The 16073-nt window shown below is 43.3% G+C and overlaps 1 protein-coding gene across 1 annotated transcript; it reads right to left on the bottom strand.

Moving 5' to 3' along the window:
- Positions 1 to 15059: 15059 nt before the first annotated feature.
- On the bottom strand, positions 15060 to 16073 carry LOC135496521 (uncharacterized protein F54H12.2-like). Its single transcript, XM_064785882.1, has one exon. It carries the CDS (start codon positions 16071 to 16073, stop codon positions 15060 to 15062), a length of 1014 nt encoding a protein of 337 aa, XP_064641952.1.

Raw genomic sequence — 16073 nt, forward strand, 5'->3', positions numbered from 1 at the left:
GGGGAGGCATTTTGCAATGACAAAAATTTACGCATCTGGCTGTGGCGGTCCTACAGGGACATGTTGACCTGGCACACTTAGCGCATAAACAGACAACTGTCCAATGTGATTCTAGAGTTTTCCATGTTGTCTCAGGTATGAGCTGTTCCTTGTCGTGCGTATAACCACAATCCTCTGGCTTCAGTGCGATCACCTGTTCAGAATCTTGATGAATCTTCAAAGCATGCATGATAGTGTAGGCATTGAAAAAGCTGCGCTTGATATGTGGCAGGAGACCTTGGCTGGTAGGTGGCAGGTTGTGATGAGAACTCCCTTTGACATGATGGAAGATCTCTGCACGCAAGTTTGAAAATGTCTTCCCATCGCTTTTTGGTTTCAGCACTTTGACCAATTCTGCATTCCTAATCGACGGCTTGGAGAGGGTCGGCACCCCCCCAAAGTGCTTTAATAACTTTTCTGGCTTGGCCTTCAAGGCGGCCTTCTTGGTCCCAACTCAACTTTGCTAGTGATATCACATCCTGTAAGACTGTGGACTGCAGGAAGAACAGCACAGAGTTGACATCCGATGCGCTCGAACAAGGTATGAAGGGGCACATACCGAGTGCTATCTCCAACTCGTACCCACAGCTCCTCTAGGTTATGTTGGAGAAAGACAGGCATGTGGTGGAGCAAAGCAACAACTACATCGGTATCATTGGAGATGACAACACATACTTTGTGTCCTTCCTTGAGCGCATATCCTCATATCCTTGGGTAGTGGTGTTGATGGCTCTATTGAACTATATTCGATGGGTACAGTGTCACTTCGCCTTTTCCTCTCGCTGTCCTTCACTGATGGGTCATCAGAATACATGTCAAACACATAGTCAGTTCGACCAAATTGACGATACTTGGCCGAAAATGACATGAAATCAGACAGAAGGTCATTGAACTTGGAAAGTTTGGTAACATTAACCTTTCGGATCGTGGCCATGATGTCAACTACAAATGACGCATCTTTCCGATGACTGTATGTGAATTCCTCCGCTTTTAGGTGCGTTTCCAACTCCTTCAGTAGCTGGCTCTTTGCTGGTTTTGTCATCATTCCTGCATCATCGAACAGCACTGCGGAGGGAACAACATCGTACTTTAGAAGATCATCTGTTGTAAGGCCACGCTCCCGAGCAATTTCAATGTTTTCTCAGCGATGTTCATCTCCTTCACTGTCGTCTTGGTTGTCTTCTGTGGCTTCTTTCGGAGAGTTTTCATCGTCTTCAAGTTTGCACGGTGAATGGTACTGCTTATTCGTTCAGTCTTGGTGACAAACCTTTCCTTTCTGAATTTCAGGTATTTGTCTTTTTCCTTTTGATAAGGCATTGAGCATGTCAATTTTTATATCTTCGGACATGACCTCTTTTGTCACAAAGTTTTGTAGTGTTTGGGAAGCGTCTACAGACAGACAGAGGGGACCCCTTCTCTTCAATGAATCTCATCATCTCCTGAATATTTCCTTCTTTGCGGTTGGTTGTGGCCTGCGATGATTCGTGGTGACTGAAAGTCTCGTGTGTCCTATCAATCACATCACTGTATTGCCGATGTAGGTTCTTCACTGCCATCACTTCGTGGTATATCAGGTCCCACTGGGCGACGTACTGTTTTTGCTTTGCATGCCCAATGACCCCATCGCTGCACTTTGATGAAAGATTTATGCTTTGCTCTAATTTCTGGTCTCCTCCAACAGCAGTGAATCGGCCGGGTATCTCTTTGATTGAAAAATTGCCTTTGACAAACTGTTCATAAACTGATGGTGCAGTTTCAGGCAGACGTCGCATGTCTTCAAGATACAGAGAACCCCATCGCAAGTAGTTTGTCGAATCGAATGCCGCAAACAGGTTCAATGCACGCTGGACGGCGTCAAGATGCAGTTCCCAAATTCCTTCACGGTCAGCTCTCAGTAGATCACGGACAATATCCATCATTTGCAGGTACTGAGCCCAGAACTTGAAGTTTTCATTGGCATCAGACCGTGTTTGAATGAATCTGTTCAACTCTTCGACCAACACCTTTGATGCATCAGCAAACTGAACCATATACTTCTGACTATCTGTGATGCATTTCTCCTTGACACAAGACTTGAGGTTTGTCAGGATGGCAAGCTCATGTGTATATGGGTCGATGCCTGTCACGGAGAAGAATGCTTTGTACAGAAGACGTTCAAAGGCTTCAGCAAGGAGCTGCATACCCTCAAGACAGCGGCTGTAGTGACCTCCATGTAGAACGGAATTCTCGATTACAGTGGGGCCAAAAACACCAGCCTGCAACCATGTGATGTCCGCGCCACTTCCATCCAGGAATTTGCCGATACATTTCAAAACAGTCTTCACTAAGTGAAACGTTCCCAGGCAAGGAACCAGGGTCCTGAATTCCTCTGGTCTCAGCAGTTGTATATAACGGACGATACAATACACACCTTCATCACAATACATTGGTATCTCATTTTGAGTCAGCTGAGAACCAATGTCCAGAAAGTTCTTCATAGCGGTATAAACTGTCGAGTACTCTGTAACTGGATGCGGCAGAACAGGCACAAATGCAAGATTCTTTAATGGGATGGCCTCTTCTGTCCAAACAGAGTTACTAGCGCTCCATGATGGCATTGTTTGTGACTCAGGGTAGATGATCACTTCATCCTGAATGACGTTCAAGCGGGCGAGGGTCCAAGAAACATCCTTCAGTTTTGCTGCATCGGCTTGGGACGAAGTGTAAGGAAGGTCGGCCACTTTGTAAGTTGCTGGAATGTCCGCACGGCGTGCAGGCTTGTGAAAGTCGGACAGCACCTGGCATTTCAGTACTTTACTGAATGACTGTGGACCATGTGTAACCTGCGTGTCAGAAATCTTTGGTTTACATGTCGGAAAATCCAAAGTTTTGCTGTAGAAGAGAGATGTACACAAGAATCCCCCCAGAACCAGGACTAATACGTTAAGATCATCAGGGTGCCTGCTAGGCCTACCCACAAAATCCATCGCATTGCGTGCATCTTACCAGAAGAACGTGGTCAAAGCAAGATGGGAGACAACAATTATGACATTTGACACGAAAGTGCCCTTTATTGGCTTTCCCCCACAAGAAAACGATTCCATAATCGATTAGATAACATAAATTCATTTGAAAGACTCAGGATTGGTTAACCATTTACATGGACTTACGTAACTTCAATAATCATCACCCTGACTGCAGGGATTACTGGCCCTGGCCGCGACCAGGCGTTATTGAATTGACAACATTTACAAGTTTGTCTTCCTATAACCATTGATCAATATACTAGAGAGGTTGAGATGCACAACTGATACCGATACTTAAACTTATCACTTATCGAGATACGTATACGTTCTTACTTATCTCAAATCACCTTGAGAAAACCGAACGTATACGTATAACGTATACATATCTTCTATAACTCATTGTCTCTGATTCGGTGACAATCGTACCGCTCAGCAAATCGCAATAGGTCTTGTATTTTAGAGGTTGTTCCATGAACCAAAATGGCTGCTGTTAACGATATAATTCTTGGTATTGCGGCTGATGTTCTTGAGCCAGAAGATGCCATGTTACTCATTTTGTATGATGATGAAAGAGAGAAACCAAGGCGGTTCGGCGTGTTGCTGCAGTACCTTGATGACGAGACATACCGCCGCATATTTCGCTTCGAGAGGCAGGATGTGGAGCGGTTGTGCTTGGCCCTCCAAATCCCAGAAATGGTGACGTGCCGAAATGGAACTTCAGTTCATGGTTTAGATGCGTTACATGTTCTGTTGAGACGGCTTGCCTCCCCGAATCGGTTGATCGATATCTCAATCGACCACTGGAAGACACCAAGTGAGGTATCATACATTGTTAATAGAATGCTTGATCTCATTTATGATCAGCACGCCCATCTACTGGATGATTTTCACCAGGACTGGTTGGCTCCGCCAAGGCTACGGGAGTTTGCCGACGCAATACGAGACAAGGGTGCCCCCCTAGAAAACTGCTGGGGCTTTATTGACGGAACTGCGCGCGCCATCTGTCGGCCAATTCGAAATCAACGGCAAATGTACAGTTGCCACAAAAGACAGCACTGCTACAAGTTTCAGTCCGTCTCCGCCCCGAACGGGATGATTGCGAACATGTATGGTCCCGTAGAGGGCCGGCGTCATGATGCCGCAATGCTGAGAATGAGTGGGCTGCTTGACCAGCTCGAGGCTTTGGATCGTCAAGCACCTGGGTATATGTTATATGGTGATCGAGCCTACCCGATTCGCCCCTATCTGTTGAAGCCGTTCGGAGGAGCTGCACTGAACGACCAGGAGGCCGAATTTAACAGGAGGATGTCCCGGCTCCGAGTCTCTGTGGAATGGACATTTGGGAAGATCATTTCCAATTTCGCATTTCTGGACTTTAAAAAAAATCAAAAGTTGTACCTCCAGCCAGTCGCCAAATATTATATAGTTGCTGTGATCCTCACTAACTGCCACACCTGTTTATATGGAAGTCAAACGGGGAGTTTTTTTGGACTTCAGCCCCCAACTCTTCAGCAGTATCTGCAACTTAATTGAATGGACGTTCCAGCTGTAGAAACAACGTAACCATGGTAACGAATCAGTTAACTTCGACTTGACTTTATTTTTCAGTTAATTTGATCAAAACAGTTGACAAATAAAACTTCACTGTAAAAACTAACCGCCTAAGTTAAACTGTGGACGGGTGAAAGTTAACAAAACGTAAACATACAAATTTGTGTGGTAAAACATTGTAGTCTACTCATTTCAGGTATTTGATGTACATGTATATCAGGAAGTATATGTCGGAAATAAAAAGAGGCCTAAAACAACATGTTGTCGTATATCATCTATGCAATGTGAACCACCATCGTTCTTGTTCAAGTTAGTGTTCATTGATTCGATGATTAGAAAATCATGGCCCGGATCATTTCTCCATAAACCTCTTCATCATGTCCCACAAAAACTTCTTCTCTTCTCTTTCACTCTCAAGCCTCAGCCTCCTTTCATCCTTCTCCAAGTCAAATCGAGCAGTATCCAGTTCGAGTTGTTTTTTCTTCAACTCAATCTCCTCCCGCTGCAGCCCTTAATCTTGCTTAGATTTGTCGGCCAAAAAGTCCAGCGCCTTGCTGTTCGTGGTCCTACTCCGCTTAGCCACACTTTCACCATTTTCTTGACCTGAAATTGTAATTAACCTGAAATTATTTTTTAAGGGACACGTAGTAGCCAGTAAGGACCAGTCAAATTGAAACTTAAATTGGCCAAAACAGACATCATGACCTTTCTTTATAACCATCAAGATGGTGAGAGACAGAGCGATCCCACCTATGATCTTTAGAATGTATACACTAACCTTCTTCTACTGGGGTTGACAGAGTTTCCATCGCTTTCTTCCGCAGTTCCTTGGCCTTCGCTTCTTCATCCCCTTTCGCCTGTTTTTTCTGCTTTTGATTCCTATCAGCTTCGTCACGAAGGTCAAGTATTTCCAAGAGAAGTTGTTCTTTTTCCCCGAATTCATGTTCGACTCCAGACCTGAGAGGAACACAAATGGAAAATATTATTTCATAACCAAGTAGTAGGACCCGCAGCGCCAATCCTTCACATGAAGAAAGGGAATCCGCAGATGTTGATAACTTGACGGCATTACAGTTAGAGAGGTAGGTAGGCCTCGACTTTGATATGAAATTTGGTGGATTGTCGTCTTTGGTGTGTTTTTTTTTGTTAAACTGAGAGAAAAATGTCCAAGTGAGGAGGAGAAAGAAGTTCCCATGAAAAAAAATGAATAAACCAAAACATCGACATCGATAACAGATTGTAATGAAGCATCATCTTGTTATAGCGTACTCATGAGGCGGCACACTCACGCTTTCATGTCCTCTTTCTCGGCCTTTTCAAATTTGGCCAAAAGCAGGAGAATTCTCTCTCGCACTCGCCGTACACCCACGTCCAATGCTGGTCTTGCATCTTTAGCGGATGCTTTTAATTTTTCCTCCACCGGGACCCATGATCCCTCGACGAAAGGGTTCTGGGTGACAACTTCTCTAAGTAACATGATGTCGTCATCTTCTGAAAAGTGTACCCTTTTCTTTCTTTTCTGTGCCATTCTGAAATTCAAAACCATCCAAATAATTTGAACCCGCCTGCATGGAACCGGAGAAGAAAACGTATAGATCAGCAATCGGCCTACAACATCCGGGCTTCAATCGGCATCAATCCTCAATCAAAGGAAGAATGCAAGCTAGCTAGCAATCGACGCGCACCTACCGGCATATCAACGAGTTTCATCAATTCCGATAAGGCGACGAATGCCCTTCGCATAACCAATCTACAAATCAAGCATGCTTCGTATTTGAAAAAGCCCTCATATTCACAAAAGCACAATTTTCTGGACGAATTCTTATGTTCGTCATGTGCAATAGGAGTCAACGAAAATAGTTAGGGCAGTAAATTGTATATGTTTGGAAGTTAGGACGAGAAAAACAGAATTGTTTGACAACAAATCCAATATACTTGCCTGCTTTCCGATGCGTCCACAAACCCCGGACCGAACGTATTGTAACGAGCCTCGTGAGTGATATGCCTACAAAGCGATGACGCATTATGCGGGATATTTACACGTCACCATTGCATAAGCCATTTTATAAGTCCCAGTTTTAACTGACCCCACCTTGTCTCGCAGACGCAAAACAGTGAAATATAACATTTTCTGTTGTCCATAATCGTGGTCTTGGTTTGTGACAAAAAGCACACCAGTTTGTCTTGAATCATGCATGTCAATCTGCTTATGATTTCCTGCGGAATTCCGGGTTGATTGCTCAACTCGGTGCTGTCGAAAAACCTGATTTCTGACAAGGCCCAATCGGCCCTTTTTGCCAACTTATCGGGGTGAAATGCCCCCATCAAATTTGATGACGTATTTCGCAAATTTCATAAGTGATAAGTATAAGTATTGGGATCTCAACCTCACTATTGTCTTCTCCCACTTAACCGAGCGCGGCTGAATCGTAAAATAACTAAGTCCAAATGAATAGGCCGATTTTATTGGTGGCAGGCGAACATTGGAAAGAACAGCCACAGCTGAAAATTGACTCCCTTTTCGTGGGCAATGTCAATGCCTTCCACGTAAGTGGATAAAAGACATGAACATTGACATGGGATAGTCCTGTACTGAATGAATGAATACAATACATCCAGCGTCCTCATTTTATGCCTATAGTGTTCGTTGACCAGAAATTTCTAATCTAGGGCTTATAATAAATCCAGCTTCATGGGTCTGCAGAATGTCCCAATAAAGAAGTCTTGCTGTTAACGAATAAATTAAAGAAAAGATGCGACTCGCTCTACCAAAACTAGGCGCTTGTCGCATCTGAACTTGACAGGTTGATACGGACTTGTTGTTATCAACCTGTCAAGTACAGATGCGACAAGCGCCTAGCTTTGGTAGAGCGAGTCACAGATTTACTTATCAATTTACCAATCAATTTTATTATCCAAACGGGATTTACACGTCATCATCAATAACATCATCATCCTCTTCTCCTTCCGAAAACTCAATCCCCTCAACAAACTGCTCAAGCTCATCATTTACCATCTCTACCCCCTCCCCGACTTCGTCATCGTCCTAAGGAACTAGGCCACTGGCTCTCCAACCGTTCATAATCGTCTGTTGTGTGACCCTTTCCCAGCCGAGGCTGATCATCCTGACCACATCCCGCCTGGTGATCCGCTCACAATGTCCTTGATCATCAGTGTGGCCGATTTTCCACACTTTCCAAATGGTCCTCAGGTGACACTTGAAGGTCCTGTTTACGGTCAAGTCCAAGGGCTGCAGCAGCGAAGTACATCGTCCTGGAATGAAAGTGTCTGTCCCATTCTCTGCGGTGATTGCATCACGAAATTGCTGATTTCGATGCGCCGGATACCTGTCTAAAAGTAACAGGAACGTGGCCCCTGCTACAAATGGCACAACCAGGGCCTGCAACCACACGATCAGCGATTGGTGTCGGCCCCAACCCTGTGGACTACCAGTTACCTGGAAAAATAAACAACAAGTATGAACATTTACATTACTTTTCTGAACAGTCAGACACGCACAATGTTTTGGTTCCATCCATGACAAACCTATAATAATTTTAGTCATAGAAGTTCTGATTTTCCTAAAATACTACCATTAACTAGAATGACCGTCAATGACAACACTGATGACGTCAGGTACATGTCCTGTACTACAAGCACGGACTTGTATTCTAGGGTGGGGGGGGGGGGGGTGTTGGGGGGGGGGACTTCAGATTGGTACAAGGCCAATTGATATACTCAGAAGGGAATATTATGGTCCGATCCCGTCAACGGGGGGGGGGGGGGGGGGAGAAATTGTAATGGTTAACCCTAAGTAGCTTAGTATGTATTAAGTATTGGCACGAATCCTAAAAGCTGCACTTCACCCAATATCTGGAGATTACTTGAGAAAGAGCACAATTTTAAAATTTTAGAAAACATCGTGAGACACAAATCTTTGCCCCGCTTTAAAGTTAAAATTCCCTGAAGCCCGCAGTAGCATAATACGCGTGATTGGGTCTATGACTGAGAGCCGTAGTCGACAAGGAGATAGATCACTAAACCGCCAATACTACCTAACTATCCAAAGCTTCAGGAACGGGTAGGACTTTACTGAAGGTCACCTCTTCGTTCAACACGGAATGTTTTCAATATGCCAACGGTTCGATCATTTACAGAGCAATTCTCACAAGTTCTTCCACACACACTAGAACACGTGATTTATTCTTATGAATGGGCTTATACATTGGCACTTTGAACCACCAGGCTTGAAGTGTACCTGAACCAGAGCCATCTTCGTGTGACACATTTTAGGGATGCATGGGTTTGGGAACATTATTATTAAACGAAAAATGGCAATTCGTGTATCTTTTTCCTTAATCCTTACTGCCATGATATAATGATCAACATTTTACCTGATCTAACGCAGTACTGTAATAATGATCATGTGTTTCCTAAAAAAAGGATAAGTGTTGTTGGATGCAGTTTCAGTTGCTGATTATCAAATTAGGGAGACTGGAAATCGATAACGTTTTTAAAAGTAACACCAAATATGTTTTGTCGTTCTGATATTTCATTATAGCAATACCATCTTCGTCACAGTTGAGATGAGACGGGGCTTGGAATTCCTGTGGTACGAACACTCAATGTTGCACACACAATGAAGATACAGGGCCTTCGATATGAATAGCTTGCAGTTAATTTGAAAATGTTCCATCACGTGCTTTCACCATAGGTGCAGCTGTCAATCTAAAATTTGGATGTGATATCCTGGTCTGTATCTGGTGAGTAACCGATGAAATTTTAGTGAGTTCCTCGGGCAAAATATGTGTATAAGTAAAGCAATCTAAAACTTAGAGGGTCATATTATATTTCGGGTTGGCTTTAATTAAGTGGTGCACTGACCCGAACAGTATACTCAAATCATAGTTGCAGCTGTTAATCTAAAATTTGGTTGTAATATCCTGGACTTATCTGGTGGGTAACCGATTGAATTTAATGACAAGGGAAAAATACAGATGATTGGTACTTTTGAGAGCAAGAGATGTTTCGACCCGATGCAACCAATTTGCAGCACAGGTAAACAACACCCTCGGTTTCCAAGGTTTGAGATATTAAAACCATTTAGATGTTGTATTGATGGTTAGGTCCAAGTCAACAATGACATCCATCCTGCTTCGCGATAGTGACGCACAACGTACGCAGTAGTTGCACGCCATACACGCACAAGTGACGCGCTATCTCTCTACGTTTCGCGTGTATTTACACGCAACTTACGCGCGACCGACGCACTGGGTAGCTAGCGCGATGTAAGAGATGTGAATTGTGATATGGACTGTAAAAATATACTTGCGTTAAAATGATATGTCAGGATTCTCCTATCCATGGTGGTACGTCTTGTCTCAGAAACGACTTCGAGGAATCGAGCCCTAAGTGTTGGCGATCTTATATTTATGCATTTCTAAGGACCCCGCCGATAAAATGAATTTCACAGAGGCAATGGAGTCTCTGCCGCTTCAAATGAATTTCACCATGGCAGTGGAGTCTCTGCCACTTACAATGAATGTCGCCGAGGCAATGGAGTTTACGTCTTCTCTTACCACAACAATTCCGGGCTTTGTGAAATGTCTTTCTGGCTACAGACCGCAATCATTTTCAAGATGGAGGCGCTATCTTAGGTTCATCCTCCACGTGCCGTTGATGCTGACCTTCACTTCTCTGGCTGTTGTTGGGAATTGTATGGCTTTTGTCGTTATCGGTAGTGAGCGACCATTAACATCAACATCTGTTTTCCTCAGGGCATTGGCTGTTGCTGATTACCTTGTAGTGCTAACTGAACTACGCAGTACCATGGAACGATTGCATTATTATGTGGTATTAATGAACACATATTGGGATTACTATAATATCTTATATCCATATATTCGGACACTGATGCTGTTTGCCAAGACGATATCCAACTACCTCACGGTCTGCGTTGCAATCGAGCGGTTTATAGCTGTCTGCAGACCGTTTAGGGCAGCCTCGATCTGTACAAATCGAAACGCTTATATCACAGTTGGATGTGTGTTTAGTTGCTCATTTGTATACAACATTCCAACGTTGTTTTCCTACTCAGTTAAGTACTACTACGATCCTTGCGTTGGCAGGACGAGACCAAGATGGACGATTCTGATCTTTTTGGCCATCCAGTTTACTACCTTGTTTATTATCGAAGCCTTGCATTTTTGGTCGTTTCTTTTTTGCCAATGATTATTTTCATATTCACTATTTACAATGCGTTGAAATATCTCAAGGACTCGAGGAGAAAAACGGACATGGCGACGAGAGGTTTAGACAACCGACGAAGAGGAGCAAATACAGCCACAATACGGGTGCTCGTGGTCGTGATAGTATTCCTTTTACTAGAGACACCAAAGGCTGTGAATGAGATAGTTAGTATTTTTAAAGAGTTAACATCTCTTACTATTGATACCGATTGGACAACTCCCTTATACTACATTTCCCGTTTTTTTTACCTACAAACAGCTTCGTTAATTTCTTCATTTACTGCGCAACGGCAACCGTTTTAGGAAAGGATAAATTGAGCTGTTCCGACTGAGAAGGACAAGAGGAAACTCATTAAGTTAACCAATCGATGATTTTCACGTTCGACATCAGGGAGGAGAATATATCTTTCCTGAATCGTCTAATCGATTGTTGTGTCAGGTGGCGAATGATATTTTGAAAGAGGGAATCATACCTCAATTCGTCAGAACACAAATTTGGAACCGTTACTTTTCCAAGGGTGACATTTGAACATCTGCACTGGTATCGCTGTAGAAGCCAAGTTTATTCTCGAACGTTTGACTTAAAACATTGCTTTGGCTCGGTTTTATAGGGGTGTGGCGAAGTGCCCCTTCCCTTTTTGTTAGACACCCTGTATTGGTTAGCTGGTTAAAATGGAGGGTTTGTATTGCAGAAATGATTGTGTCCGGCCCTGTAAATTGACACTCTTATAAACGTTGAGAATTTGCAGAAGTAACAGTGGTCCAACTAGGCCTGAATGACTTGGTGTGGGGAACTCCCTATTGTGTAATGTGTACGGGGGTATGAGCTAATTTCAGGGGTATGAGCAATATACAAGATCACTTCTAGAGTCACCGTGTACCGTGTAGGACATTTTTGCAGAAGGAGCTCCAGTTCTGATATGCTGGCAGTGGAATCTTCTAGCATGAGTCGTGCGATGCGTCTTGGGCAGACGTTGCATAGAGCGTCATGCTTCACTCCTCACGCCTCATGCTTCACGGTTCACTCGTGAAACGAAGAATTAACAAGGTATTTCAATGAGCCCTGTTACATAGGAAAAAATGAGGGCCTAAGTTGAAATACCTTGTTAATTCTTCGGTTCACGAGTGAACCGTGAAGCATGAGGCGTGAGGAGTGAAGCGTTAAGCTCTATGTAACGTCTGCCTTGGCCACTTGCTGTTGGCAGTGGTCTGAACTTTCCTGGCGTTAGTGCTGCCAAGTCGTGTGACGCGGCTTGTCCACTTACTATTAGTAATGGTCTGAAGCTTTCCTAACGTTGGTGCTGTAAAATCGTGTGACGCGGCTTGTTCACTCACTGGCAGTGGACTGGTTATTCATTCTGTGCCTGAGGGTATATTTTGGGTCGAGGCGACCCAGCAACCTGCTCTACACTGGTCTCGCCATAACGCTGTGGAACACTATACGGGAACGGCCGGCCGGCGAAATTTTTTTCTGCAGGATACTTCTGCCACAGTGTACATCTGACAGCCAATCACAATTGGCGCGATCTTTGACGTCACACTGTTTATTTATGCATGATAATGCAAATACAATGGACGATACCGAGTCGCATGCCGAGTGCCACTTCAACTGTGAATGTGACAATAATTGTCTGACCCCAAGTATGCTCAACTCAAGGTTTGTGTCGTAGTGTTTAGGAATGAATTGCACAGATTCATTGTAAAATTGATGATATTATGCGTACAAAAGAGGCATCAGCTGATCTGATCCTACATTGCAGTGCATGCATTGATTTGTGAAATTTTAAGGGGCAGTGACACTGACAGTGTTGCCAATGTTGATAATTATTAAAGGGACAGTGTATCCGATGTCTCGCGATTTGTGAAATTTTAAGGGGCAGTGACACTGACAGTGTTGCCAATGTTGATAATTATTAAAGGGACAGTGTATCCGATGTCTGCTGTTGAAGGTATCAGGCCTATTTTGGTAGTTTGAACATTGTTGAAGGGCCATTGTATGAAACACATTTTGACAAGCAAACAAAATAAAATTGAATGGTGGCGCCACCTATGCATATACAGCAGAACTAGTTACACGGTTGACAGATAAACATTCAACCTCGGCTATTTTGCCGAGCACAGTGCGCCTTAACAGACAAGTCCAATAAATACAGTCCACTCGACAATGAAAATACATGTTAAGATACTGCAAATAAATATATTTTAGCTAATATACTCCTCTAACCATTTGCTAACTTGTTCTTTCCAAGATTATCAGAACACGTGGCATTGTTGACATTATTGGACCATGTGGAAAGATGATGTCAACAAAGACACGTGCTTGCCTTGAATTCTGATTGGCTGTCAGATGTACACTATGGCAGAAGTATCCTGCAGAAAAAAATTTCGCGGCCGGCCGGGGTTCATTATGTTGTTTACTTATCCTTCCGTTGCTCATACCCCCTCCGGAATTCACCTTTACTCTTTATGGAACGTTAGTGTGCACAATTCAGAATGAACTGCTCGGTAAAGTATTTCTAAGAACACTTGGACAGATATGGTAAAGTACATCGACATTCTCATTTAGACAGAATGAACATTAATCGCGGCTTACTTGAAACCTTGTTTTTTTCCAGCTGCACGCAAATATTGTTGTAAATTATTTTAACCAGCTGTTATTTTAGTTCTTGTCCGGAGGAGCCAATAGCCTTGACGCACATTGTCACAAGGGGCGGAGGCCGTAAAGAAAGACCAGACGAGATTACTGATTTAGACAATAGACTCAAGATGCAACATTCCACAACATCGTGTGATTGGATATATCATCCCAGCAATCGCCAAAAGATACTGTGATCACATGACAGTACTATTGAAAGCCCACAATAGTTAAAAATAACAGATCAAGGCCCGGTTGCTCATGTCACTAACACTGGCGTTAACTTACCTTGGCGTTAAGTCTAAGGGCTAAAGTGAAGGCGATAACGCTATGATAAGAAGTGAAGGCGATAACGCTATGATAAGTTAACTCCAACCTTAGCGACAGAAGTTGAGTGGTATAAGGCCAACACATTTTAAACGCAAATGCTGCAAAAATGGCAACGCATTTTAAACGCAAATGGACTTCCCTTTTTTTGTTGCATTTGCATTTAAAATATGTTGGCCTAAAAGATATCAAAATGGAAAATCTAGTGATGTGTATACACATTTTATTTTTGTTCTTCTGGAATCGTGTTTTTCCTACAGGCAGCAGGCTACCCTCCCTGTCTGTTTTTCCTTTAAGTTTTGGAATAACACAGCAGAAACAACCGCTTTGTTTCAGACCAAAATAAGTATCTTAAAGAAACTATTAGCGAAAGTAAACAATGATACGTAATAATAATAAGATGAAGAGAAGAACACTTTTAATCGGGGTTACATTTCATTCGTATATCCGCAATATTAATGTTGTTTCTTTTGCAATATTCGTTTTCATGCAATACAATTCTTCAAATATGCTGTGCATTTAATAGGCACATACAAAATATTAAATGAACGAATCTATCCAACACCACTGTTTTTCATGAACGTTCATGCGAGTCTTTCTCTAATAGATACAGTTCTTTTGCCTTTATCACTGGTTTCTTGGTGATCTCTTTCGCAGTAGTCCGTTAATGAGTCGAGGGAAAATACGTGACGTGAGAAATATTGTGTCGTATTATGTCTCGTTTTATTCCGAAATGTTTTTCTACAGCACGATTTTTTTTTTATATCATTTTTGAGTAGATCGAATGGCGAAAACTGTCCTAGAATCTCTTGCATCGATAGACCCCTGCTTCGCATGAGGACATAATACATGCAATATTGTCCGCAAACCGTGCTCAGCGGGCTTTGAAGTGGAGTGCAGTTACGTTTAAATGATCCTTCTTTGTTTAGCATTTGACGGAAACTTGTCTTTGTCGGGGCTTCGCCATTGCTATCAAAGTATTCGTGTGGCCGCTTCCGGTTGAAGAGCAAGCATATCCAATGTTCACCGGCTTCGTGAGCTTTTGCTGTGTTGCTTATGTAGGCACAAGGACGTCGTTTTTGAGCTGTTTTAGGAAGTGTATCTCTGGACACCGGTCACACAAAAGTGCATGGTTCGAGTCTCCGGGTGTCTTTTCATTGAAGTATTTATTTCTCCCTTGTTCATTATTTTTCCGAGCCGGTATGTCCGTAATGCCCGTTTCGATCTTTGTCGATTTGCACAAAAGAGTCGTATTCATACACAACTACGATGTTTATCGCTTCGGTTGTAGCTTCGGACAGCTTGATTTCCACGCTTACGTCTCCATTTTTTGGCGAGTTGAAATGCACTCGATCCGGCATCGTCTCGGGCTAAGTTGAAGACGTACAGGGCATATCCATCCACATAGTCTTCTAGCGTTATGTCGTTGCTCTTATTGGCAGGCCAGACCTTGCTCCCTCGGAAGAGCGTCATGTACCCGTTTAGCACCTTTTTATCGCCAAAATTCATTTTTAGTTCCCCGTAAGGAATCTCGGCTCCCGCAACGGTTAGTTTTACGCTGGTCGCCTTGTAATGCTTGAAATTAAACGGGTTTCCGTCGAGAGCACCGTTCATGGCATAGCTGGCGACCAGGCCCAGAATAATTCTCCTCGGAGTCTCTCCCTTGCACAGATTGGCCTCGGACATGTCGGCAGTTCCTGCAGCTTTCTGAAAGTAACGCGTTTCGATTCTTGCCACGGGGTATTTTGCATTAGCCGTTAGAAGCTTTTCTTCGTGGGTTACTCGGACATAGGATGCAATTTCTTTGTGGCTTGCGTAGAGGATCGCTTTCTCCAATTTTATCTTATAATCTGTAGTTGTTGACGCAGACATCAGGTTGAATTCAGGGTTTCCCATGGTTAATTTGACTGTAAGGGATACTTTGCTGAGGAGAAGTTTTCCTTGCTCGAACATCTCGTTATGGATGCGGCCTTGGAGTTCAAAACTTCGACTGAACTTTGCCATCTTGAAGCGAGCTATGGCTCCTTTGTTATGAGTTGCTGAGCTGTCGCTGATCGTAGCCCTGGTGGTCTCCATATTTGCCAGCTCCTTAAAGTATCCGCCCGCTCGCAATTGATGAGTTTTGGCGTATTCTCCATGACTGAGTAATGCTTCCAGGTATGATCGATAAGCGTACATGCTGCTAGTGGTTCCAATTTGTTTCCTGGCAAGAGACACCTCGACCTGTTTGAACATGGAAGCGATTATAGGTAGTTTATCGGATAGCAT

Source organism: Lineus longissimus, chromosome 12, assembly GCF_910592395.1.
Source record: "Lineus longissimus chromosome 12, tnLinLong1.2, whole genome shotgun sequence".
In the NCBI taxonomy this organism is placed as follows: Eukaryota; Metazoa; Nemertea; class Pilidiophora; order Heteronemertea; family Lineidae; genus Lineus; species Lineus longissimus.

What these genes read in the sequence shown, in the direction of transcription:
- LOC135496521 (XM_064785882.1), bottom strand. Translation starts at nt 16,073, where the DNA reads ATGCTATCCGATAAACTACCTATAATCGCTTCCATGTTCAAACAGGTC.